Here is a 27,978-nt window from a genome sequence, read left to right on the forward strand (position 1 = left end):
CAGGAATGCGACCAATCAACGGGCGTGTTTCAGAGAGGCGGGGCGAAGTTTTCCTTCGTCCGCAGTGACCTCTGTCCTTTTAAATCGTTTAATTCATTTGTCGACGAATATTGTCTCGCATTGGTGCAGACTGTGCTGTCTCGGATCACCGCAGCACGCATTCTCAAAAAAGTTAATTAAATAAATAAAAGAATGGCCTTATTAACGCCTCTCTTCGCGTTTCTGTATCATTTGCCGCAGGTTTACAAATGGCTACTAAAGCCGTACTACATAGCCTCGTTATTTATGTGTGTGGCGTTCCTGCTTGTCCGCAAAACACCTGGGATCTGCGAACATCTTTCGACGCAGCGTGAGGATGGCAATTCATGCGATTTCGACTGGGTATGTATAAAGCAGATCTCTGGGGTTTTTAACACATGCTTGCTGAATGATAACGGATCCAGTTAACAAGGGGACTGGGCAGTGGCCAGCAGAATTTGGGGGTCGCTATTTGGAATGCCATGCATATAAATGATGTATGTGGAAATAAGAAACATGGCAATGGTCCCACGTATAGTGCATCTGTATCATTCACTGTTGTGTATGTGTGTATGTATGTATGTATTTATTTATTTAAATAAAAATATGGCACACAGTGTCATATCCAGAAAGCCTGAATAATACAGCAAAAAAGGGCACTGTTAAATACACAGAAATGTGTAGGATTTTAAATAATCTGAAACAAAACAAAAAGCATATTAAAAATGTACTATATATGTATATATTAAATGGATCAAATTATATATAAATATATGATTTATTATACATAATTTATAACATATATATATATCTCATAATATCATAATATAACACTATATTATTTTGACTTTATATTATTAAGTGTCTTTACTATACACTAACATTTAACTTAATGATAGCCTTTGTTCATTCACTTTTTTTCAGAGAGAGGTGGAGATACTGATGTTCTTAAGCGCTATAGTCATGATGAAGAACAGAAGAGCAAGTAAGAGTTTCTCCCTCCTAAAATACTCTTTTTCATCTTTATGCATTCTTTTCTTTACAGCATTCTTTATTGACATTGAAACTTAAGCATAGAATCTGATGATGCTAAGGTTGAATTTGAAGGTTTTGTTTATACACTAAACGATCGGACACCTGTGAGTCTTTGTGCTCTCAGTGACGGTTGACGTTGTGTTTGTTGTTAAATCAGTTTTCTTTGTTATTCAGTGTTTCTGTTACCCTCTGTCCCCCTCCTCCAGCTTTGCCGTTCAACTTTACCCCTTTGTGTGTGCAGTGCAATATTAAAATATTTTTTTTTTTTTTTTTTTTTTATATCTTTGCTCCCCAGTTACCATTGAGCAGCACTTGGGGAACATCATCCTCTTTAGTAAAGTAGCCAATGTGATTCTGTTCTTCAGACTGGACATACGTTTGGGGCTTCTCTACTTGACATTGTGTATTGGTCAGTATTTTGTATCTTTCACACGATTGCAAACAGTCACTGGAGTCCTCTTCCGTTGAAAGAACTATAGACTAAAACCATATATTAAGGAAATGTAGTACAGGTTTATTATTATTAACTAAATCTAAAAAATAAATAAATAAAGATTATCTGAAATAAAATATAAAAAACTTTAAACATATTTTATTTCAGCTAGTTGCCAAGGCAGCACTTCTCATTTTTGTTTAATTTATTTATAAAATATGAACAAAACTTATAATAGTATATCATTGATCCTAAAATAACACGTATGTGATGTATTCTCTTTTCACTGATGCAGTTTTCCTGATGACCTGCAAACCTCCTCTCTACATGGGCCCTGAGTACATCAAGTACTTCAGTGATAAAACCATTGATGTGAGTATGAGCTCATATTAGCCAGTTTGCTTTAGAAACAAGTACTTCGTGAGCTGCTGGATTTCAAAACAAATTTGAAAAAGAAGAAGAGCGGAACAATATGAAGAGAATGATTGGGGAGATGTACCAGTGATGGGGCGTCTCATTGCATACTAATCGCTGACTTAAAACATCAAAGGGAACTTGCCTGAGTGTGCTTGGCTTATTAGTAACAGATATGCAAAGGCCATAAATGCTTATTTCTATTGCAGCCCAATATTCTTTGGAAATAAGCCTTTGGGTGTTTAAAAACAATAATGCAAAGAGAGTTTTAACCCAATGGTAATATATGTTCAAATTTCAGCCACATTCATAGTTGAACTTTAACTTCAGCAGCCTGAGGGGAATATCGTGTTCAAGTATATGTTTGAAACTGTTGAGTTTTTGCTTGTGAGTGTAGATGATCACTTTTCTTTTGTCTTTAGGACGAGTTGGAGAAGGATAACAGAGTGACCTGGATCGTGGAGTTTTTTGCTAACTGGTCACCAGAGTGTCAGTCTTTCGCCTCTGTTTATGCTGATCTGTCCTTGAAGTAAGAACATTGCTCTTCACTTAGAAAAAAAATAATAAAAATTAATACTTTTATTCAGCAAAGACACCTTCAGTAGATCAAAAGTGACAGTAAAACATAATAATTTGACAAAATATTTCAGTTTCATATAAATGCTGTTCTTTTGAACTTTCTATTTATCAAAGAATCCTGAAAAAAAAACATTTAAAACAGTTTAATGTAATATTTTTCAACTAATAATAAAAAGAAAACATTAAGCGGCACATTTCAGAAATGCTATTAATAAAAAATGTTTCTTTACCAGCAAATCAGCACATTAGAATGATTTCTTAAGAATGAAGTGACTGAAAATTAGAGTGATGGCTGCAGTATTTAAATAGAAAAGTTATTTTAGATTTAAAATCAAAAAATCGTACCGACCTCAATCTTTTGAGTGTACATTCAGCTGCTCATCAGTTTCTGTGAATTTAAATCTTCTGAATAGAAACCATTCACTTCTCTCTCTCACGCAGGTACAACTGTGCAGGGCTGAAATTTGGCAAGGTGGACATCGGTCGTTACAGCGAAGTATCCAAAAAGTGAATTGCTCTGCTGTGTCTCACTGTTTCTCTGAGCTAATTCCAACTGACTGGGACAATATGCAGTGTCGTGTTTTTGTGTTTGTTTTTGTTTCCCTTCAGGTACAGGGTCAGCACCTCTCCTCTCTCAAAGCAGCTGCCCTCTCTGGTGCTCTTCCAGGGAGGAAAGGAAGTTATGAGGCGCCCTCAGGTGGACAAAAAGGGACGGGCAGTGTCTTGGACCTTCACAGAGGTGAGGCTTAAAGGGCTATTTAACCCAAAAAAGAAAATTGTCATTAATTACTCACCCTCATGTCGTTCCAAATCCGTAAGGCCTTCATTTATACACAAATGAAGATTTTTTTGATGAAATCCGAGAGCTTTCTGACCGTGCATAGACAGCAATGTAACTGAAACATTTTATTTAATAGCCTAGAAAGTTAGTAAGGACTTCATTAAAACAGTCCATGTGACATCAGTGGTTCAACCTTAATTTTATGAAGCTATGAGAATACTTTTTGTGTAAACTACTTTTTCATTTGTTTCCAGGAAAACATCATCCGCGAGTTTAACCTCAATGAGTTGTATCAGAAGTCGAAGAAGCTTGATAAGACTAAAGGAGAGAAGTTCGAGAGGCCGACTGAATCTGTGTTTGCCCCTGTGCCTGAAGAGGAGGAACCGGAGGCCGAGACCATCACTGCGATGGACACGGAGAGCAAGAAGGACAAATAGAAAGTGCATGCTGCTGAAGAGCACTGGGAATCACTATGGGACTGGACCAGAGTATGCAGAGAGAAAGAGTTTGTATGAAGTTATAAACGGAATGATTGTGTTATTGTTTCTTTTTGTATAATGTATTAGTTAAGTGCAAAATCAGTCCAATAATATAATAAATTCTAATATTAATACATATTTAGATTTCATAATCACTGATATGCTGGACACAGTATGCACAGACAAAACTGTTATTTGGGACATTGATAGTCAATCTCTGTCAATCTCGGTTTTAATTGAATCTAGTTAAACAGTTAAACATTGGACATCTACCTCTAATACGGTTAATAATTGTGAAGTGATCATTAGTAAGGGGTTATTTTGTGTTGCATATGCATCACTATCGGGGAACAAACTTTTTATCAGTTCTTTTTCTGTTCTACTGTTAATCCTCCCATTCCATTGCCACTCCTAGTATTTTTTATTTTCTATTTTTTTGTATTATTTTTGTGAAACAGCTTGGTTGGGTAATGGTACTGACTACTAGACTGAATTCAGTGGTCCAAAAAGAGAGGGTCTTTTATGCCAACAGTTCATGTTATGAACATTTATTAAATCTGTAAGAGTGAGATCTCAAGATAATATTTTGCAAGATTCAGTTGTTACCTTTGACATTTAGACCCAGTTACACATTTCATTTTAGAGAGAATATACTGCAGTATACTAAAAGTCTTAAATGTTTTGTTTAAATGTATTTTAATTTTCTTTATGCTGAATGATACAAGTTTTTAACATTTCTTTTTTATGTTAAACTGACAGGCACGGAAGAAAGCTGCAGGCAGTCTTCACGTTTTAACATTTTCAGGTCATTAAATTGACAGTTGGAAGCTTTTATTGTCAGTTTGTTCATGTAGAATAGTGTCATTAATTTCCCCGCAAAAAAGCAATATTGTTTTAGTTCCCTACTGAGTAAACAATTCTTGATTTTTCACTAATATTTAATGAACTGATGTCTGAAAGATGTGCTAAGTGCTTTGAGTGTTTTTTTGCCATTTCAATAAAACACTTTGTTCTTCACATCCTGTTTTGTTTAGGTTGTGCATTTTGTCTATTTGCTCCAATTTAAACGTAGAGTAACCAAGCAGATGTTTGACAAATTGTTCTTAAGCTGAAACAAGCACATTTAAATCACTCATTAAAGCACTCAATTAGCATTTGAAATTTGGATTCAAACAGTCAACACATTCTCCACAATCACATACATGTGCAATGGCTACCAAAAAAAATTATATATATATATATATATATATATAAAGTTACATAAAACCTTTTCTTGGTAGACCTTTCAGAACTAACTTCACTAATTCCAAAGTAACCACAGGTTCATCACATTAATAAGCTGTTTCAAAACCATAAATTATCCAGATACCAAATTCATTATTTCAAAAACATTAAATTATTTATATACATTTATATAAATATAAAAATGAAAAGCTTCAACTTAAGACATAATTTAGACATTAAAAAATGACAAAAGCATACAACAGAAGTACTAATTTTTCAAAAAACAAAACAACAACAAAAAAAAGGGTTATATTGTCTCAGAATTAAAAAAAATTCTCTGAGCTAAGATTCATGAAACAAACAAGGGAGCACATCTAACATTTTCAGTATTTCTTTTTTAGGTACACCCGGTTATTTTCCAACGCTGCAACAAATTAATAAGGTTCCAAAATATTTTAAGATTGTTTTTCTGATGTCTACATTGACAACAGGCTTTCACAGATGGACAGAAACACATTTTTTTTTTTTGGTGTAGTTCTCTAAAGATTTTGTCTATTAAAACAGGAGCAATGCATAAAGAGACAATTAAAGTCAAAAGCACAACTGATTTATAAAGAGTTTATTACCAATGCTCAAACACACACGCACGCATACACATATTCACAACCATGTTCACTCACACTGAACTATACAGTACACGTTCTTTTCTTTCTTTCCCTCTCCTCGGTCCATCTTTAGATCTAAAATATTCCTATAAGTGTACTCATTGGCTTTTGTATCAGTCAGTAAATACATTCTGTCCCCTGATTGGCCAGCTCTGATCTAAATATTGATCAATACCCTTGACAAGACAGACGATGACCGAAATGAGTCACAATCTTCTCGAATGCAATAGGTAGGAATTAAATAATTAAAAATAAAAGGCTTTCACTGATTCTTAATGACAGCTAACTTCCATTGATTAGTTCAACTGCTGTCCAATCAGAGGTCACCGATATGGTTACCCAACATTCTGTGGCATTGTGAGCAGGAAGCTTTAAATCCTACATGGCTGGCTAGTCAAGGCCACCGGTGAGATTTTGCTCTCACATATTAATAAAAAAAAACAACAACATCTAAGAGTCAGCCAATCAATGTTTACTGTATAAAAATTGAAAAATGTCCCAGCTTGAGATGCATTTTTATGCTACGATTAACCCTTTGATTACCGGCTGATCTCTCTGGCTAGAGCGGCCATCAGCTCTTTATCCCTCTATCTGATTAGATAAAAGTCCATAGAGAACAAATATCAGCCTTTGTAGAAAAAAAAAAAAACCTTTTTGATCTTATCAATAGCCATTTATAAAGTCATATAAAATAACACTTTAAAAATTAAATAAAAACATCCTTGAATTTCCAAGGCCACTGCTCAGAAAACACTACTTGCACTTGAAAGGCTGCTGTCATTTAAATAACGCATTAGTCCATTTCCTTATCTTTTCTAGCATTTTGCTTCCCTGGTGCTGATTGGATACAGACGCAACATTGTCGCATGCCAATCACAGTGGTCTGAAATGGATAGTGAAAACCACAGGTCCCTTTTTGTAAAAATTCAATTCGTCCCGGTGAAAAAAAGAAAACAATGACCATTTTTTTTTCTCTATACAGAACAATTTACACCTTTATGTTGGATAAAAATCTTTTTTTGTTGTTGTTGTAATGTACTGAAATGTTTTCAAGGCAAACCAGTCCTTTGCCGTTACACAGATCATGTGTTCCAGCTCCTTACTGCTGAGGAGTCCTGAAGTTCACTATGTCACGGCTTGAACTGCTCCTCCTCCTCCTCCAAAACCTGCTGGGCACCATTACATCCATTTTAAAAAAATAACAGCAGAGGTCTGCTTCAGTTTTGAAGAGAAGTTTTCAGATCTTTCCTGTAGGCACCAAACAGAATTTTCTCTGCTATGTTGGTGAAGAAAATAATTCCATGGCAACACGGGTCTCGAGATCTCACACCGATATCTCGTAAGTGGTCCCTCCAACGCCCGTCACCTTCTTCACCCCGCCTCCAGGCTTGTGGGCGGGGCTCTGAGAAGAGCCAGCACTGGAATACGCCTGACCTGGGCGAGCGGACACGCTGACAGGATTAGAGGGGGACAAGGGGGTGGAAGAAGGTTTTGGCTGCCCATTTATCCGACTATACGACTTCATCTGAATCTCGTCCCTAAACCAGAAAAATCAAAGAGAAACAGAGATATTAGAGAAAGATTTACATTAGTATAAACATTTGTATAGCACTCACACTACTGTTCAAAAGTGTAGGGTCAAAATGTTTTTTTTTTTCTAATACTATTATTCAGCAAGGATGCATTTAATTGATCAAAAGTGACAGTAAAGACAATGCTATGATTTATATTTCAAATAAACATTTTTTTTAACTACACTAAAAGACATTAAACAAAAATACATTAAAAGAACCCTGAAAAAAATGCATCATGGTTCCCACAAAAATATTCAACAGCAGTGTTTGAGAGTATGATCCTGTAGCATGCATTTAAATAAAGCACAAGGGTCTTCATGAAATGTGCTATTTTAGAGTAACGTCATATCAAAGTTTCACTGTCACAGTCAAAAACAGATAAAAGCATCACTATGTAACCAAAAGTAAATCACAACACAGAAGAATGAATTATGATCTGATAACCCACAATGAAACACATCACATTATTTCAAATTCCTGTGGCTATGATGAAAATCTCAGTTAAAAAGCCTCCCAGAGCAGATATCAGTTCAGAAAACAAAGTGCATAAAGGCAAAGAAAATAGTTTAGCCACAGTGGCAAATTCAGCCTTGGCTGCCAGTCAATTTCAATTTTGCTGCCACACAATTTGGAAAGAAAACATTCTCTTAAGCACTGAAGCATGACAGGTTTATTAAAACCATCAGCTCTGCTATCAGCATGCCATTGAAATGACTGTTAATGATGAGGGATCATTGTTTGGTGCTTGGTTTGCTTCCAAATAACAATGTTTCCTGTAAAGAAGATTTACTCTCTGCTTCTCAGTAGACACCAGGTTGATTTTGTTGCTTTTAAAATGCTGATTAATAACTCAAAGCAGGCTTTCCAGACCTCTAATTGAGCAGTGATGAAGCTTTCTGTCCGTCGCAGATCTATCCATTTACTCATTCTGCCAGTGATTAAATTGGATCTGTTTATTCTAGAGTAGACGATGTCCAGTTTATCTACGTAGGTCACCATGGTAACAACTCAACAGACAGCATGATGTCAAAAGACTTTAAAAGTCTATTTTTCCATCTTGTCTCTCCACACAGACAAGTGCTTTATTTGATTCTATTCATGTTTACTATGACATCATGATATGGGACAACTAAGGTACATGAGACAACAGAGGCAGTACTAAATTTTATGCATTCACGCAAAAGTCTGACCCTGTCCTGAATTGCGAGAAAAACTACCTGAAACCTGATTGTTCAGATTAAACGAAAAGCCAAGTTTAATTTTTATAATTTTTTGCCATTCAAAAAAAGACATAATTAAATTAAATTATGGTGCTTGTGTGAACAAAGCCTTTGACTTCTTTAAAAACTGTAACGGTTGACCAGATATTTAATATTAATAGGTTGATGATGTTTTAAGTTGAATTAGTAATACCTTTAACAATATTTATTGATTTTTTTTCTCTCAAAATATTAAACTAATAAAGTAACAATAATAACAACAACAACAATAATAATAGAACTTAAAATCTAAATAATTCTAACTGGACATTTTTAATTAAATGGTTAATAAATGTATTGAATTAAATTTCATTAGTATTATTATGTACAATTTTTTATTTAAATTTTTATGTTGTTTTAATGTCTCGCAAAGTTGTCAAGATTTCTTTTAAATAATGGAATTTAATTTACAATGTCCTTTAACCGTGTAATCAACAATTAATTAAACAAGATAACTGATTTTATGCTATTTTAATTTGACAATAATGATTCACAAAAGTTCAAAACAATGACACCAAGTAGCAGAAAGCAACAGATGATCACTACTGAAAGCGTGAAATTACTGGAGAGTTGCCTAGACAGAATGAGTTAAGACTGGTGGGGAAAAAGCAGAAGGAAGAAAGAAGTGAAAGAGATACACTCACAGGAGTCTGGGAGGAGGAGGAGGAAGAGTAGGAGGAAGGAGGCAGCAGGCTGCGCAGAGCGTCGTAAGGTTGAGGGGGAGTTACTCACTTTGGCGCCTGTATGCCCCCTCCCCCGACTGAAGCCGAGGCTTTGCGGACCAGGCGGTACTGCATCTCTGCAGCAGCAGCGCTAGAGTAAGACAGAGACTTCCCCAGCGGAGGGGGGTGTGGTGAGCGTGGAGGGTGGGTGGTGTTCGGCAGAGGCGTGTCAGTAGAGCGAGTGCGGTATGGATATGAGGGCTGAGATGGGCCCGAGTCAGAGAGCAGAGGGGGTCGAGAGAAGCGGGGCGGCCGATGGTGATGGTGATGATGGTGGTGGTGGTGGTGATGGTGGGGTGGTTGAGAGTCATGCAGCTGGCGTTCTCGCTCTCGTTCAGGTGGAGCGGGTGGGGAGGAGGGGAAGCCACGTAGATAGCCGGCGTGTTGCGGGGAGGCAAGGAGGGCGGTGCTGGAGGCACACGGCTGGTGGAGCTCTGCCTCCCGTTGCTGGGCGATCTGTGCCGACAGGAAAGGTGAACTGTATCCAACTACAGGTGTGCGCGGTCGCCCTGGTGAGACCTCTGCCACTGCTGACTCAAAATCTGGGCTTTCGGAAGGTGTGAGCAGACTATCGTATGACAGACTGCCGTTCCGAGGAGCCGGTGGTGGCGTCTGATTGGCTAAGCTCTTGTAGCTGGTGGAGGTGGTAGCCTCAGATGGTAGGGCATTGTGAGAAGAGCGAACATTAGAGGACCGCGAGGCCCCTCCGGCAAGAACTGTGGGATCAGAGAAGGAGGGATATGAACGCCCTCCTAGGGAGTATCCTGTGATCCCTGAGCCTGGAGGTCCTCCAGGACCCCCACCTGTTCGCTCTGGCCCGCTTCGTTCAACTCCGCCCCCCTCTTGCCCATCCAGACTGGGCTCAGAGCGATAGCCTGGCTGCTGACTGGACTGGAGGAGAGAGGATGAGGACTCTTTAAGACTGTCCCCACGACTCATCTACAGAGAGAGAGCGAGAGAGAGACAGCAAGCAGAAGAGTTTATAAAGTTACAAAGGAAATCTGAAAGCTAAATTCAAAGGGACGTCAAGGACAAACCCCTGGGTATGGATCGTGTGGGCCACTGGGGACACATGATTTAGGAAAGCGTTTTCTATAGCTTTAATAAAGAGCCAGCATTATGACAGACAGAGAGGATAAGCTTGGAAAGGCAGGGAACAAACTTAGATGCACTGAAGGCAGAGCAGTCTGAATGTGTGTCATTTTTGCATTTGTTTCAGTATAGCACACCACAGCGCATGTGCTAAGTTAAAAATCAAAAGACCACAACATCTCACTTTTCTTGCCTTGTGGTCTATGCTGGCAGGAGATAAAAGCCCTGGGGCCTCATGTATAAAAAGTAAGCTACAAGCAAGCTTGGTATTTATCCTGTTGGCTTCTTAGCCTAAAATTGTAGATTTGATTGTTGCCAACAGTAGTCGACCTAAGTGACTGTGCATAATTTATCCATTTAACTCACAGGTACTTCTTATTTCACAGAACAAAATATAGTTCTGCTCATGAATATCTAGTTTGTTTTGCTACTGAATGCCTCAACCAAACCTGAACACATTTTAATTCCAAGCAGACTGATAAAATTCCTGATTTTCACAAGTGTTTTCCTGTTTTGGGTGCTGAGACCAGCCAAACAAGGTTCATTCTCTTTTTTGAGTGAACTATTTTAGAAAGTATTGAAGGTTTGTAGGCCTTACAATTAAGTTCAATTTAATGTCACAATTTCAGATTTTCACTACACAATTGTTGTGGCCAAAAGATTTTACAATAACATAATATAATCATAATAATATACAGAAACATTTAAAAATAAATAAATAAATCACTTTTAACTTTTCAAAAATATGGGTGTAGGGAAACGGGAAGAGAGTATTTAAACAAAAGCATACAAAATGATTATCTATTTATCACGGTTATTACCAATACCGGTATATTGCTATCGAAAGAGAGACAATTCTTCAATTCAGACTTAAGCTCAACATTGACCAGCAGGGTTAATACTATTTTTATTTTAATTTTTTAAATCTGAACTCTGTGTACACAAACTTTTATAATGAAAACTCAGTAGAGTTTTATTCATGAGGCCTCAGGTCTTTCAGAATCAATCAAAATCACATGACATGGTGTATTTCTCATCTAATATATCCAAATCCAGCATAGTAGAGACAAAACGGACACACCCCCACAGCCGCAACCAGCTAATTGTTTTGCAAGGCCACTCTGTGAGAAAAGATTGTTTTTTGTGGTTTAAACTCTGTAGGCTTTATTAACACTACTAGAGTATAATTAAACAAATGTAACAGATTATATTTATTATTTTTTTTAGAACAACCAATTTTTTCTTTGTATAAGCGGCTGCCTTTTGAGAAAGCATCAGAGACAACATCTTTGTATAATATAACCTTTACTTAAAGTAAAGATACAAAATTACTACTATAGTGAAAAAAACTAAATAGTGGGTAATTGATAAAACAATGACAATTAAATAGAAACTCTGCTGCATTAACAAGCTGCATTTAAAAATGAATGCATATGCATAAAGATATTAAGACTAAGGGGAGGACCATTGGCACATAATTAAACAATAACGCACACAGACACACAGAAAAAGTAGTACAGTGTAAACTTACTGATACTGTTCAACTGAAAGCCACTGAGCCAATCAAATTGGAAGGGGAAAAACAATTTAATGGATTGAACAAAATGTTAGAGAAAAAAAGATGTAAAAAAAAAATGTGTGGTATAAAGGAAATAATAATTACAGTCATGCAAAATAATGTGAATGATGTCAAATTAAATGTAGTGAATCATCATTATAGATGTGAATGAGCACACAGACCTCTTTACTGTGGATAAGCAACACATACTGTACATCAACAGAGAAAAGTTACCTGGTTGGCATAGGCATGTGTAAGGGCAGTGTGGTTCTTTCCCGGACTGCTGTAGGTGGGCCTGTACTTGAACATGGTGGGGGTGGGCGGGGCTTTATTCAACAGACTACTCTCTGCAAACAAAGAACAATGAAAGATCAGATTTAGTGTTGTAAACACATTTTAGTAACACGTTAAGTGAATTAAAGGGATAGTACACCCAAAAATTTAAAGAAGATATTTTGAAGATTGCTGGTAATCAAACAGTTGGTGGTTGCCAATGACTTCCATAATAGGAAAAAAAAAATACTATGGAAGTCAATGGCAACCACCAACTGTTTGATTAGCAGCAATCTTCAAAATATCTTCTTTTATGTTCAAGGTAAGAAAGCAACTCATACAGGTTTGGAACGACATGAGGGTGAGTAAATGACAGAATTTCCATTTTTGGGTGAACTATCCCTTTAAGCTGACACAACAGCATTGCAACAGGTAATTACAATCACAGTAACAACAATCACAACTATAAAGTTTTAATTACTGTTCTAATTCTACAAGAATTCACATCACAACTATAACGATAATGACACAGAGGAACACTACCATTCAAATCACTTTCCAAATGATTTTTCTCTAACCGAGGTACATTAAAAACACTGACAGACAATAAGAATTCTCCAGACCTTAAAGAGCTTGAGGATTTAAAGCGGCACACAACATAACTGCAGCGCCTGCTTATAATAAACTTATCATGCTTTAGTGTGAATGCTAATATAGTTATCATTTAGTTGTTTATTTATAGTTATTCTTGGTATGATCAGGGCTTTATACTTCATTCTAGGGCTGTCTCTAACGATTATTTTGGTAATCGAGCAATCAGTCAATTATTCTGACGATTAATCGGATAATTATAATTAATTTTTTTGTGGTGATAAAAACAGACCAATAGCATTTAAAATTACTTAAAATACATATATTATAGCAATGAGGCAATAATAATTAGTTCAAATAAAGTATCAAAGGCAAGTAATCATATGGTTTTAGCATATTGAGAAAGATATTGATGTATTCTCCTGTGTTTGCAAAGGTTTATAAATGATTTACTCTACAAATCTAATGAAATGATGTATGGTGCATTCCCAGATGAACATTATAATAAACCCAAACTCACAATAATATGCAGAGATGGAGTTTGAGACACTCCACACATGTAAATGATAACAGTTCATGTGGAGCAGCGTTTACTGTGAACAGAGCTGCTCGGCGATGCACGTACCTAAACTACACACACATATATATAAGCGTTTGTGAATTCACAATAGCATTGTGCTTTATTATGATTTTAAAATGGTTAAATATATTATGCAGCTTTGGAAGACGGCCTGATACTGCATTTCATGGATTCTTTTCCGTCGAATGTGCTATTTCTAGTATTTTGCCAGTTAAACGACGGGCAAAATGCAATGGAGGATTTTTTTTTTAATCGAGTACCCGAATTCTAATCCTACTCCATTCTAAATATAATATTAGATTCATAAATGGCTAAATATATGCAAGAAAGACAAGAGTAAATCACAAAAGCATCCAAGTATGACATTACTGCTGTTACATTTTGAAAGCTTAACAACACTATTCAATGCAAGTCGAATCTTAAATCTAAAGTAAATTTAGCTAGAAAACAAATGCACAAATAAGGCAATAATGATCTATGAACATTTGAGAGGTATTAATCAATCAAAATGCTGCAGTAGTTTGTCATGTTGGTTTGCTCTAACCCTCAGAGTGTCCGGCAGGTCCTCGTGACAGCCCAGGGTATCTGAGCTCTGGTTTGGGTGGAGGCGGAGGCGGAGGCTCGGCGTCAGCAGACTGACTCTCCATCAAACTGCTCTTAGACTAAAATATAGCAAAAAAGAGGATAAAACAGAAGAGGTAAATTAAATAAAGAAACAGACAAAACAGCTGAATAAAGGTATTTTCCAACTACAGATACAGTGTCAGATAGGAAAAACATTCAAAGCATGACTCCTTTCTCCCCAATGTCACTGAAAAAATGACGGTGGTATCTAAATCGAATATAAAACAAATGGAAAAATGGAAACATCATGCTGAACAAGGTTTATAAAAAAAGGTTTGTGGGGGTGTGTGTGTGTGTATGTTTATATGAGAGTCCTGCAAGTGTCCTGTTTGATAAACCCACACCAGCAGTAATAAACAATACACCCGACCCGTTATCCGACAGCAACACTAATTTAATTCCATACCTGACCCGTTTGACATAAAAACCGTGACTCGAACCACACCCACATTAAATCTTCTACATGATGTAGAAAAAACTCATTTATTTTCTCATGTAACATAAGCAATAAACCATTAGGCAGTCTGAGTTAATGCATTTAAGAAAAAAATTACAGACACAGCCCAAAATGTTAACAAACAATATAAAATCCTGTAAACAATATAAAAATACGGAGTGTCTATTTACACTATGTGCAAATTGCCCGCCTTGTTGGCAGAGGCTATTTACACTAACTCCGTCCACGAACGTGTGATTCAGCTAGTCAACATTACAAAAGACTGTCGACAGTTGTCAGCTTCAGTGGTGCAGATGATACAATGTGTGTCATGATCATTTTGATTATCGACCAGGGTTCGAATCCGCCTTTTGGCAAACTTTTTTCTCCCCTCTCAAATTCCAAGTAACATCAGAAAAGCATTTATTTTCAATGAATCGGGTAGGGTTAGAGTAGGTGTAACGGAGGGCTGTAAAAAAAAACCATGAACACACACCCAGAGCAGTGGCCAGCCATTTATGCTGCGGTACCCGGGGAGCAGTTGGGGGTTCAGTGCCTTGCTCAAGGGCACCTCAGTCATGGTACACAACCTTAGGGTTAGGAGTCAAACTCTCTAACCATAAGGCTACGACTTTTCCCATTATTGTATTGTCCCAATAAGGTGGCATCCATTTGATAGTTTGAATTAAAATTAAAATTTACACTAAATAAGTTATTGCATACTGTTTTATAATGTACTACAATACTGAGGTGCAGATAATTGCTACTATTTGCAAAATGTAGTATAAAAAGCAGAAAATCCTGATAAAATCCTACATAGTGTAAATTAAGCCCCTTTCACACTGCACGTTGGACCCGACAAATTGCCGGAACATTGCCGGGTCAACTTCTGTGTGAAAGCAGACACGTCCCGGGATTGATTCCGGGATTGAACCCGGGTCGGGGACCTAGTAACATTGCTGGGTTCAGTCCCGGAACGAGCGCTGTGTGAACAAAAGCCAGAACTAATGGCGTGTCGTACTGATGACGCGCGTTATCGCGCAACTCTTTTAGCGTGTTTTGAAGGCAGATCAACGTTTGCGCCGAATAAATGTGCAATCTGTAATGAAGCAGAGATCAGTTAGTTACTCACTTTCTGCGCTGAAGCTGAGATCGTTCACCAGCTTCATTGAAAGTTAACGTGCCTGGCGTTTTCGACTCGTACATTACACGTCACACCCTGATATCACGTGTCTTCACGGGACCTTTACGGGTTGTGTGTGAACGCACGCACATATTCTGGGTAATCACTGGCAGTGTGAAAGTGCAAAATCTAGCGACCTGGGTACAAATGCCGGGACACATTACCCGTGTATTTGCCGGAATCGCAGTGTGAAAGGGGCTTTAGACGGTATGATAACCTTAAGCAAAAATATCATGGTTTCACGGTATTGTTGTTACAACTCTGAAATTTGTTATTTTTAAATGACTGGGTAAACAAAAAAATCTTTATTCCCACTGGACACAATATATTTTGTTTTTGAGCAACATACAGAATATTAAAAACAGTAGAATTAGTTTTTTTTTTTCTTTGATTTGTTTCCTAATAAGAAAAAAAAATAAAGACTGACATTTTTATTTAACCTAAATCTGTAATTACAGTTATTTAATTTTAGTTATGTAATTCATATACATATCATTTATATAATTTCATATAATTTAGTTATATAATAATAATCATACACATAATCAGATTTAATAATAACCCAATTTGAAGCAAAAACAGAATGTTCTGACAAGCTTTGTGAAATTATACCACGTAAACTTTTCAGAAGACAGTCATCTCTCCTCAGAAACACATTCATATAAACCCCCAAATCAATATTGAGGATTTTCTTCCAATAGTTTGTGCATCATGAACAGTGAGTGATCTGCCTGCTACAGTATTTTTCTCTGTGCATCTGTCTTCAGCGTCTCTGGTATGTGTTAAAGGGCGTTAACAGACTTCATATTTTCACATAAATGACATCTTGGAAAATGAGTTGCATTGCAACGCAGTTTGTGCAAGTCCAGAACAGAGAGTTGCAATAAGGCAAAAATCTGCCGGTTGCAGATCGCGTAAAGGCCAAAGTATATTTCGGCCGTCAACATACCGTTGGCATTACGTTATTTTCGTCAATGATAGGGCTCGCGCACAGCCACACACCCCGTGGTACTGCGCATATGTCAAGATCATCCGTCCATGCTCATCTATGGTTGAGTATACTTTTGAAAGCTGTGCGGACGCGGCTGTGTGCGAGACGGAAAGGAACGCTGAATGTGAATTGTACCCGGGCCTTAAGTTCGGCCATCCTACACACACACGTGACTGACCGCTCGCACCAATAGGAGGAGGAGGGGTCAGTGTTACTCTCTACACTGCACTCAGTTTGAGGGATTCCTACTCTTTCAGTCTTTGAGGAGACATGGAAAACAGTGCATACCGCAAGAACGGTATAATGGAAAATATTAGTGGTTTTGAAACAGTGAAATTTTCAAATCGCGGTATACCTTGAAATCAGTAATCGACCCATGCCTAGTGTAAATAGAATCTATATCTATTTGCACTTAGTGTAAATAGCATATCACTAAAAATGCTGCTATTTGCACTTAGTGTAAATAGCATCTATAGCTAAGAACTTAATCTATTGCTATTTACACTTAGTGCAAATAGCCGCTGCCTTAAAAATACTGCGTACATCATGTGAACAATCTATTTTGAACAAATTGTGCATTTTCTGCAGTGTATACGTGACCATTTGTCCTCTTTTTTTTTTGCAGCATGAAAAGTAAAATAAACCTTTCGAGTTGGCATTCTCTTGATTGGTAATTTGTGATGAATTCTTTATTAGCATTAATTAATAATCGTGATTATGATTTGAGCAAAGAAATTGTGATTATCAGTTTAACCATTATCGTGGAAGCCCAATACCATGCAAGCCTATTTGGCACAGACCAACAAGTTGCAGGGTGTGGCAACATGAAGACACTTTAGGCTCTTTCTCAGATTCTGGAATATTTGGTGTGCCAACTTTCCATGAGTAATAGCAGGTTGGAGCAGGCATACCTCTGTAATATTTTGGACTAGTGCAATGGTATTATGTTAGAGGATGCCAGAAGATTCAGCAACCTTATTAGAGGGATAAGACCGGGAATTCTGAAGCTAATGGAGGAAAAGTGTAAGAACATTTCCAATAATCAGTTCCTTCCGTTTCTGCACAGTGGTGCACATTTATCAAGCAGCTCTCTCTGGCATTCTGCACCTCCTTCCTCCCTCTTGCTATCAGCGCTTACAACTCAGCAAGCTACAAGCTGAGCCTTTTAGAAACCATTTATGCAGAAATCCATGCCATGCCAAAAACCATAACTCCAGGTTGCAATGTTGAAAAATTTGAGAAACATTTAATGAATTTATTGAAAGTTCCTGTATTCTTAAAGAACATAAATCAAGTGACATTTCAGAACATAACCTTTCATTATGGAATAAGAAAGTACGTTTGACAGTTTAAAAGCCAGTCTACATTTCAGTCATATTAATGCAAGCCTGTCTGTGTCAGCCGTCCTCAATCAGATGGTAAATGGCACGAACAGATATTTTTTGAGCTTTGTCTGCCAGAGAGGGGAATTGGCGCTTGCTTGCAAAATAGTCTTAACGCACTCTCTGACCTAGGGATTTTGGCTCCAGCAGGAACATCTGCATTTAAGTGGCAGAGGTAACATTCATGGCCTTATTCAAACATTTAAGTTATAAATTTCCATTGCCTATCTAGTTAAAAGATAAGTTTCTTTTTAAATCATTCAAATTCAGACTGACTTCCTAATGAATCATTTAGAACAATTTGTGATTTGTGGATCACTTAGAACAACCTACGCACCAAAAAAAGCACAAAAAAAACAAGAGCAATATCTACAACTTCATTCATTTTCATGGCTTTCTCAGGCCTAGAAAATACAATTTAAATAATTGCTGATATTTCATACCAATTAAGAGACCGCTTGTCCAAAAGCAGATGGCTGGACAGAAGCCGTGAGAGCACTGAAGCAAATAAGTAAAAATACATTATTTCCTTACCCGGTGAAGGTCTCCTTGGATTCCGTTGTCTAGCACCTTGGCTGCCAGCTGAGCCTCAGTAAGCTGCGGTCGGAGGAAAGGAGGCTGAACAGACACTGTCTGAGCCTTCCTCTTTCTACCCAGATACCTAAAAGATCAGAATACAACACTGTGTTAAAACCTCAGTGAGAAAATACAACACATAGGTCAAAGTTATAAATGCAGGAGAAACATACCTGGGGGCCTGTGAGCTACACAGAACGTGCGAGACGTTTCTCAAGCAACCGTTTGTGAAGGGGTTCACACCTCCCCTGAACTTCCCTGTTACCTACAAACATAGAGTTGACCATTAAGCAATAACCTTAGTAGATACTTTATCACAAGGCTATTCAATTGGCGGCCCTTGGGCCCAATCCGGCCCGCCAATCATCTTCATCCGGCCTGAGGAAAGAGTGCGCGCAGGTCGCACATACGCCTTGAATTGTTTTTGAACTTCTTAGTTTGTCCATAAGGTGGCAACACTGGTCCGGGCCGTTGTTTCACACAGCCAAAAAAGAAAAGGAAGCGATGCAACAACATCAACCTACTGGAAACTAGGGCTGGGTGATATATATCGCATGCGACTGTCACGCGCATTTCATCAGTAAAGCCAGTTCCCTGATTAGCGCTAAATCGCCATCACCTGCTTTCAAATGGAGCGGCATTTAATAGACAGAGCCGTAGTTCACTGACAAGCTACACAATATCGCGTTGATTATCGAAGGCGATCTGCGATAATGAACGCGATATTGTGTAGCATGCGATATATCGCCTAGCCTTACCGGATACCGCAATATCAATATCAATAGACGGAAACATTGATAAGTGATTGTGTGATGGGGTTAACAGATATCCATAACTCTAGTTCAAACGAGTATGAAGGCAGTATTATCGGTCATAACTTCTGGCGAGAAATAACACAGACACTGGACGAAGATGATTATCAAATGTAGTTTAGTTTGAAAAGCTGCACATTCGGCTGTATTTATACGCTGAGCCACTTCAGTGCGCCAGTAGCACTTCGACGGACAAAAACAGACAATTATGTCAAAATGCACGGTCTTGGTGAGTGACTTCATAAACATGGTCTTAAATGAGTTATAAAGTCCTAAATGACTAAAGAGTTGGGATAAAATCGGATGCGTGTCAGATCCATGTCGTGCATCAGGTTTTAAAGAGGCAGCGCTGAAGTCTGTCATTGATCTCAGAAGAAAAAGACAAGAAAAAGAGAAATCACTGGACTGCTCTAGTTGCAGAAGATTAACCTATATGCATATACAATTTATAGTTTATATGAAGATTGTTTTAAGTTCACTTAAATTAAAAGTTGTTAGGCTATATTTTTAATAGCCTAAATCTTAAAAATAATGGCAGAAATACTGGCCTTTGTTAATAATAGACTACTTAGTAAAGAGATGCGATTAAACACATACTTAAAATATACCATGTTGTTTCTACATTTATTTGGAGGTTCAATGTGAAATTTTGACAATATATTAATATTCAATTAATCATGATTAATTACAGAGAAATGTGCGATTAATTAGTTAAAAAAAAAAATATCGACTGACAGACAACACTAATGTTAACCTTTTATAGATGTTGGTATTATTAGTTAATTTTACAGGCTATGCATTTAAATTTAATTTCTAATTTCTAATTTTATAGGGCGCCCCAGAAAGAGATCGGGATGGCCCACTTCAAATTTTTAATTCAATAAACCGGCCCTCAAATGAAACTAATTGAATAGCCCTGCTTTATCAGTTATTTGTCAATTGAATTTTTTTTTTTTAAACAGTAAAACATTGAAAACAGTAAACATTAAAAAATACAAAAGGGATAAAAAGAGGAAGTAAAGAAAAATAGTGAGACAATAAGATACAAAAGTGTGCACATGTGGTCATGAGAGATGGGCAGAAAGAAAGCGGGAAACTGGTTTGGGAAGAGGATTATGATGAGATTACAATCTCAAGAAGGAGGGCTGAGAGAAGGTCATATTTTGTAGGATTATAAAACTGCTTGATAGGGATTTTAATCCCAGTTCACCACCAACAACAACAACAACATGATTATTGACAGGAAAACAAACACGACAACAGAAGATTATGATTGCACATGTCACAACCTGCTCATTGGTGGTCCTGCCTCTTGCCACCAGAACGACATGGAAACCAGTGAGACCTGCTACTGGGATGAAGAAAAGCCCAGCGACACACATGACAGCCATACTGATAAAGGGTCAAGGAAGAAACAGTACATTATAATATAAATCAATCAAGTTCCGCTCCCACTCAAAGACACTGCAGAGACTGTTGCACAGTTGGACTCTGAATTTTGGACAAAAATGTTTTGGTGTGAGCACACGTAAAAATTAAACAACTGTTTGAGGATACGTGACAGCCGAATGCACTCTGTCCAGCTGCTGGGTGTGGTAGAGAATATAAAGCAGGCCGAAGCCAAACACGCCCATTATGTGAGCCGTCAAAGACAGCAGGAACAGGAAGAAGTAACGGTAGTTCCTCCGGCCGATACAGTTGTTGACCCACGGACAGTGATGATCAAAATCCTGCAAGGAGAGAAGAGGCAAGTTGAGTGTGTGTGAGAGAGAAAAGCTTAAGGCTGTCCAAAGCAAGCACACTTCTCTAACACAAATCGATCATTTAGTCTGCAGAGCATTAGTCAGAGCAAGAGTGGACAGACTGATTAACGACAAAGATTCACCCTTACATAGACAAGATAGGAAAAATAAATACAAATGTTATGGAATTGCTATCAATGCACATACTGAGGTCACTGCTGAACACAATCACTGGAATAAGGTGTGTGTGTGTGCTAACCTCCACACAGTTGTCGCACACAGAGCAGTGTGAGCAACGCGGGGGTCTATAGAAACGGCAGGTGGAGCACCACTTCATCCGGACTTGAATGCCTCTAATCTCCACAGTCTTGTAAAGAGGAGCCCGGAAATCATCCTCTTTATCCTCATCTTCCTCAGCTGCAACACACACACAGACAGTTTAACATGCCTTCCTCAGTGTATCAAAATGCACTTGTATTTTATTAATCTACTGCTTAAAAGTCAACATGGAATCCAAACCCTGTTTACTTTATGACCTTTGTGTTTCTTAACACACATCTTCTTCTGCACAATTAATCAGTGCACGCTACTCCAAATGAATAAAAACTGTCTTCATAATTTTTCCATAAAATGAATAAAATAAATAAACAGATTTTCAAGTGACATCACTAATAGCCAAATAATATACAGCAGTTTTTAGATTTTTTCCCTTGTTGAAAATTCCAATTCAGTAAAATGGACCTTAATGCAGTGTTGAGTTATTATATACTATTATAGTATTGATTAACATTTAAAATGAGATTTTATTATTATTAGGCAACATTTCTAATCTTCGTTTATTTTTATTTTTTATGTAAAAAGTTTTGCATCCAATATTTATTTTATTTTATTTAAATTAAAAACATTAAAAATATTTTTTGTTAGTTTACAATAAGAACACTGCTTTTTAAGGTTGATTCAGCTGAAGTTTAGTACACCATGGTCAGCTCACTGAAAAAATATTCTATTCTATTTTCTAAATGAAGAAGGAGAGGTGAGGAAAAAAACAAAAAACAAGAAAACAAAAAAACAAAAACAGATTGTTTCACTACCTCTAGGGAAGATGCCAGGATCCATAAAGGTGGCCATACAGAAGTTGGCCAGAACAAATAGAAACATAATGCCATTGTATATCGGCACAGCAACGGAAAACTGCTCTGAAAGCCAAGGGCACCTGTAAGAGACCAGAGTGGGACTGAAATCACACAATTCATGTATGTTCTATGTAATCTTTCTCAAGTGTGCTAGTCTTCTTAACCATCTTAATTTAGGAAAAAGAACTGGTTGTCAAGGGAACACACTGACTGATAATGTTTTAGCCACTTTCTTACTATAAGCGACAAACAGATAACCACATAATTTCTCCTGGGAAACAGAGGGCACCACAAAACATACAATGTGTGAGAACAAAAAACATGCAGAAAAGAGAAATAAAAGAGGAAAAAAGAGAGAGGGAAGTGGCACTTTATGACAGATGCTGTCCTATTTTCATTGCCTTTCAGTGATTAATCTGAGGGGTTGGTGAGAAGAGAGGGATCAGAGGGGGCAAATGACAAGAATGAACAGACGTGACACAGCATCTGACTTAAGCCCCCCAGATTTCCTCTTCTGTGCCAACTGGAAGGGCTATTTATTTATTAATTTTTTTTTGGCATGATAACTATTTCATGTTCCTGCTATATTTACAGGTCACGACTTACAGAATCCAGGGCACAAGAAGTCAACAGGAAGTTGACATGATTTATCATCAAAAGAAAACAGCTATGACTGCACTTTAAATGCTGATACTGCAAAAACACACTGAACTTATCAGTATGTTTGTGCACAAGCCATTCAGTATGTCATTAAAGAGCTTAGCATTAAGACCTTTTGTTTATGTAAACATGCATTTCATACAAACATCATGTCCATTTCAGTGTTAATAGGTCTATCTAAATCTATTTACTTCGCAAAGGACTTTGGCAAAGGTTCTGCAAATAACAAAAAGTCCTAAGCATGTCTGTCCTGGTATTTTTTTATTTTGTGTGTGTGTGTGTAATTTTATTTGCACTGTAAATAATATTGGCAGGAAAGTGACTCCTAGACCAGAAATGCTGTGCGGAATTACATCATTGTTAGGGTGACTTTGTCAAAATGCATAAATACTGACTAGAAAAATCTTTTATATTGCCTCATCTAAGAAATGAACTAGGACACAGAGACTTAAGTTAGACCACAATTTAAGTTAGACAAGAAGAATCTGTAGAGGACTGATCTTGTTGTCATTCAAAATGTTAATAAAAATTATTAATAAGCAAAGAGACCTTTTAATACAGTATAGGCAAGGTAAATTCTGACCATCTAAGCTGTGTGAAAAATCTTTCTGATATTTAAGAGCCTGCCGTATTGAACATTAATTTATGAGCTGAGGATATTATTAGAAGTATATTCCTTAGATGTAAGCTGTCAAAAATTTCAACAACAAAAAAAAGACAATACAAAAAGTCTATTCCAGTTATTTTAATACTAAGACTATAACATTCTTAGATGTGGCTCATTTAATGATAAAAAGGCTGAAAAGTGACAACACTGAAATGATGTTAACTATACTGTCCTACTTAGCAACTGCTGCCATATGATCATCTTCAGACAAGCTATTTTGTAATGTAAAATATTGGAATGCTGTGTGTTTGGATAGTTTTAAACAGGATTTTTAGGAAATTAACCTGTAAATGTTATTGGCGGTTAAAGCAGTGATAAAAGATGCACGTTATTTAGTAAAATAATATTAGAAAAGGACATACATGTTATTTAATTTTTTTTTCTAAATGTTTAAATAAATCACAAGAAGTGTATGCAATCCCCTCTCAATGCCAAATCAGTAAGAACACCTTCTTTTGTAACTAAATGTTACTTCATTTAAATATTAATTCAGGTCACAGAATTACTTGAACGGTAACGTGCAAACTCACAATACAAAGTATTTAGAAAATTATGTCAATTGTACACACACTCTACAGGATCGCCTTGATGCGTACACTCATATACTAATATGCAATAAAGAAGGCATTTAAATATTATAACAGTATATTTTTCCATTACAGTTTTCATCTAGCTTGGGTGTGTTGCTGTCATACTAGAAAGTGAACACTGCTGTGTTTTAGAGAATAAGAATCTGTGAAAAATTAACTGTGCCATTCAAAACCAGTTCCAGGTAGAATAATTTGGTACTTCTGAATGAGCTCTAGGCAAAAACATGCCATTAGTCACTCCATAGTGTAGCAATACACTTTTTGATCACTGTTATTTACCGGTACATGTTGACTCACCCATCATAAATGATTGCAGCAATCAGTGTTAGTAAACGTGTCTGTGTACTCACGTGAAGCAGAAGAAGAGAGTGGTTGATCCAACCAAGAAGGCCGTTGCCGCAGAGACTGGCACGTAGCGACTAGGCCGGAGAGGTCTGGATGGAACAGTGGGGTGGGGTGGGGAAGTGGGTCCAGACAGGCCCCCACTCATGCTGCCGCTCGGCATCACCCAGGGGGCAGGATGGCAGCGCACCCCAGAAAATTATATGTTTGTAAGTGTGTTTGTGTTGCCGAGACAGCACAAACGCAAGGAAAGGCTAGGGAAGAAGTCGTTGTCCTTTTAGCATTGTAGAAAAAGGCCACAAGCTGAGCATGGTTTCAATAGTACAAAACAAATTCTCAAATTTAAAAAGGATTAAAAAAAGCATTAAAAAAAAACAAGTGGGAAACTGAAGAAATTAGGGTTTTTAACCAAATGAGTTAAAGTTTCGGATATCTGGACACTCTGGCTTATAAATTATTAAATCATTTAACAAAAATGTCTCAAAACCTTTAATGTATTAATATTTTCTGACTAATTGTTTTTTAAAAGGTTTGGGAAAAAGTTTAAAAAGTACCACAAAAAAGGACTGTAATACGGGAACTGCTTTAAAAAATGTAAAACGAAATAAAAATAAATAAAATTTGGGTCCAACCAGGTCAACTCCTTAATCGTTAGTGGTGCTTTAAAAAAAACAACAAAAAAAAAAAAACTTTTCCTTATGAAAAAGATTTGGTGTTACTGTATGAAATAAGAGGTAGAGGCAAGCAACGGATATGAATTTGAGTTTTTTCTTTCTTTTTTTGGATGCTGACAAATTAAAAAATATATATATTTGAATTTGATGTTTTGATAAGCAGCACTGTAGTCAATTAATGACCTGGAGTTTACTTCTGCTGTGAATTTAGAAAAAATAAAAATACAAAAAAATACAAAAAAAAAAAAACAGATATGTAAAAAATGACACGGCAAAAGACACAAAGAGGGAAAGGAGGATTTTTCTTGGTTTTGGTGTAGTTCACTTTTGAGGGGAGCAATGACAGAGAAGGAATCAGACGGAATCAACCGTTAACAGTTTCCCCCACCGTCCACACTATCAGAAAATATAAAAATGTCTTTCCTTCATTTCAACCAACCAGTGCGCTACTCCGCACCTTAAGAAATGGAATCTCAAGTGTCTCTCTCCTGAGTCGATGCATTGCTGATCCACAGGTTTGTTTCGAAGGACAGGCCAGTATCTTTACAAGTAAACAGGCTTACACCTGCATGGGTGATTAGATCAAAATTCTTGCTTTTTGAGACAAGAGGCATGAAATGAGAGGAATGCTCCAGCTAAAACACCTCTCTTGATGGAGCTTGCACAGAGACAAAAAACAGGTGAAAAGAGCAGCGCTTAACTAGCACACATCTCAACACTACTGGGAACTGATCCAGGTCAATGGAGCGATTCCGAAACGAAGACTCTGGAGCTCAGAGGAATCCTGGGATTCACAGGTGAGTATGTGAAGACTGAGTCAAAGAGAAAACAATAAACAAGAGTTCAACTTCTCCCTTGGGACCCTTCAGAGACTTCCTTAAATGTGTACGTGTGGGTGTATCAGGCTCTGCTGCCATCTATTAGCAGATGAGGCAGCATTACATAAGGACCTCAGGAGGACGCGGCCTCAAGGGAGTGCCTTGAGCCATGCTTACGCTTTCTTCACTGACTCTGTGGAGTTATCTCCTCTTTCAGCTGACCATACGCACACTCAAACACAGAGTAAACATGCACTCATCCAATGATGTGGTCTTTGAGTGGGTGTGCCGGAGAGAATGGAAATAAAATCCACCTGAAAAGAATAAAAGAGAAAAGAAATTAGAATTCTGTGCCAAAAAAGGCTTGAGCAGCAATTTTTAAATGATAGGTCTGACACAAAACAACAAATTTGGTACTTAAATTGTCTATTACAGGGCTCCTAATAAAAAATAAAAAAAAATCAATAAAAAAAAAAATCAATTAAGGAGCCATTGGCGCCTATAAGAAAAAAAATTAGACGGCAAATTATTTTTTTAGGTGCCACAGAATAAACATGTCCTATTTTTTTTTTAACACATACTGTCATGTGTTTATGTCTAATCTTTTCTTTATCAGCAATTCAATTAATCTTGTAGATGTCCTGGGAGCTAAGGGTCACTTAAATTGGGAACTAAATGTCTTTTCCAACTTCAGAACTATATACAATCACAAAGAATACTTTATTACACGGAATCTGTGCCAATATCACGGACCATAATTATGTCAGCATCACTTGGCCATACAGTGTAGTTTTACCTTTAGCTCCTTGCATTCTTTTTTTTTTTTATGTCAACAGGTTAAGTAAAAATATGCAATATAGTGCATAAATTTAGCAAAATGCTCCTATTTAAAGTTATTTTTTTCTGGCTGAGTGATGAGCTTATGGACACCAAATGGTTATTCTGAGGTAAATGTATTGTTACGTGCCAATTTTTAGGCTACAAGTTTTCCATGTTTTCCGCAGTTTGAAACACTGAAATAGCGATTACATTTTAAGGTATGGTTGCTAGGTGATTTTGTTTTGGATCCTTTAGAAAACTTGATTGAAAGCTAGATTATCTCTCAAAATTTACATTGCTTTCTATTTCAAACAGGTGTAGTTCAGTAATTTTTTGTACGATTCCTATAGATTATACATAATTTTGAAGGTTTTTTAATAGATAATGTGAAAATAACAATATCTCATTTCTAGAAAATTTGTTCATTGTGACTCATTTTGCCAGCACATTTGTTTGTTGCTCTGATTGTACTTACTAATACGCGATTACACTGCATGTTCACTCTTGCTCATTTCCAAGTTAAATCAACAACACTGTCATCCCTTACATGTGTTTTATTGCACAATGCATTCAAAATGCATGTGCAGGTTACTTTACTTCCTGATTAAGTGCGCACCCAAATCCAAGTTGCTTTCTCATTCACATAAACTGCGCCACAGTTCCACTGCAACCAAACTCAGACCACCTCCTTCAGGTAGTCTCGGCTTCAGTACCCTTGTGTGCTCCCGGGTACACATGACAGCTTTCACATTACCTTTTTTTTCATGTGAACCGCACCATGTTTTGAACTAAACTGCCTATGTCAGTTTTCAGTCAGCCATCCAATCACGGTGGAGGAGGGGTGTGGCAAATGCTGCACCGACCAACTGTCACACCCTGCTTGTACTTCGACTGAACGACAAAGTTAATATTGATATATGAAATGTTGCATGCATTATTTAAAAAATTAATTCGTGATGCGTCTTCCACATTACTTCAGTGGCTATTCTGTATCACAGCAACCAAAGCTCCTCCGTAGCTCTCGCAAGCGTTCACAGCTATGCATTTTCAGAAGCGCTCTTGGCGATTTCAGCTGGCTAAACATGCTTTGGTTGACATACGGCATAAGGAGCCGTCTTTCACCCGATCATGTACATGTTGTTGTTTTCTTGTTTTTTCAACAAGAACATGTGAAACAATGCAAACACTAATGCGACTCGAGTGTATGTACATGTCTTATAGCCATTTTGCTCTGCGTTAAATGCTTTTTTCT

General features: G+C 37.2%; 2 protein-coding genes across 4 annotated transcripts in view; one reads left to right on the plus strand and one right to left on the minus strand.

The window, feature by feature from the left end:
* The first annotated feature begins 46 nt into the window (after positions 1-46).
* Positions 47-4,761, plus strand: tmx2b (thioredoxin-related transmembrane protein 2b). The gene is made up of 8 exons (XM_019067679.2): positions 47-381; positions 943-1,003; positions 1,349-1,462; positions 1,782-1,858; positions 2,323-2,429; positions 2,921-2,986; positions 3,089-3,218; positions 3,515-4,761. Exons 1-8 carry the CDS (start codon positions 193-195, stop codon positions 3,695-3,697), a joined length of 927 nt encoding a protein of 308 aa, XP_018923224.2. The 5' UTR covers positions 47-192; the 3' UTR covers positions 3,698-4,761.
* An 806-nt stretch (positions 4,762-5,567) lies between these two features.
* Positions 5,568-27,978, minus strand: part of LOC109068537 (palmitoyltransferase ZDHHC5-A) — a 37,410-nt gene continuing 14,999 nt past the window's right edge. For 2 of the 3 annotated variants that reach the window (XM_042759515.1, XM_042759523.1), the window contains 11 exons: positions 24,424-26,221; positions 22,115-22,236; positions 21,283-21,440; positions 20,839-21,011; positions 20,571-20,673; positions 18,643-18,734; positions 18,428-18,554; positions 13,822-13,939; positions 12,068-12,180; positions 9,194-10,122; positions 5,568-7,166 (listed from right to left, as the gene is read on the minus strand). In XM_042759515.1, the coding sequence (XP_042615449.1) occupies positions 6,953-7,166; positions 9,194-10,122; positions 12,068-12,180; positions 13,822-13,939; positions 18,428-18,554; positions 18,643-18,734; positions 20,571-20,673; positions 20,839-21,011; positions 21,283-21,440; positions 22,115-22,236; positions 24,424-24,578 (2,304 nt within the window). In that variant the 5' untranslated portion in view covers positions 24,579-26,221 and the 3' untranslated portion in view covers positions 5,568-6,952. Of the gene's footprint in view, positions 7,167-9,105; positions 10,123-12,067; positions 12,181-13,821; positions 13,940-18,427; positions 18,555-18,642; positions 18,735-20,570; positions 20,674-20,838; positions 21,012-21,282; positions 21,441-22,114; positions 22,237-24,423; positions 26,222-27,978 lie in introns of all 3 variants that reach the window. The other variant, XR_006160406.1, reaches the window with a different exon arrangement.

This window comes from Cyprinus carpio, chromosome A1 (assembly GCF_018340385.1).
Source record: "Cyprinus carpio isolate SPL01 chromosome A1, ASM1834038v1, whole genome shotgun sequence".
Classification (NCBI taxonomy): domain Eukaryota; kingdom Metazoa; phylum Chordata; class Actinopteri; order Cypriniformes; family Cyprinidae; genus Cyprinus; species Cyprinus carpio.

Bases quoted from the DNA above. Each gene is read 5' to 3' on its own strand.
- tmx2b (XM_019067679.2), top strand. From the start codon at position 193: ATGGCCTTATTAACGCCTCTCTTCGCGTTTCTGTATCATTTGCCGCAG. The intron at 1,004-1,348 runs GTAAGAGTTTCT...TTTGCTCCCCAG, and splicing joins GATGAAGAACAGAAGAGCAA to TTACCATTGAGCAGCACTTG. The intron at 3,219-3,514 runs GTGAGGCTTAAA...ATTTGTTTCCAG, and splicing joins TGTCTTGGACCTTCACAGAG to GAAAACATCATCCGCGAGTT.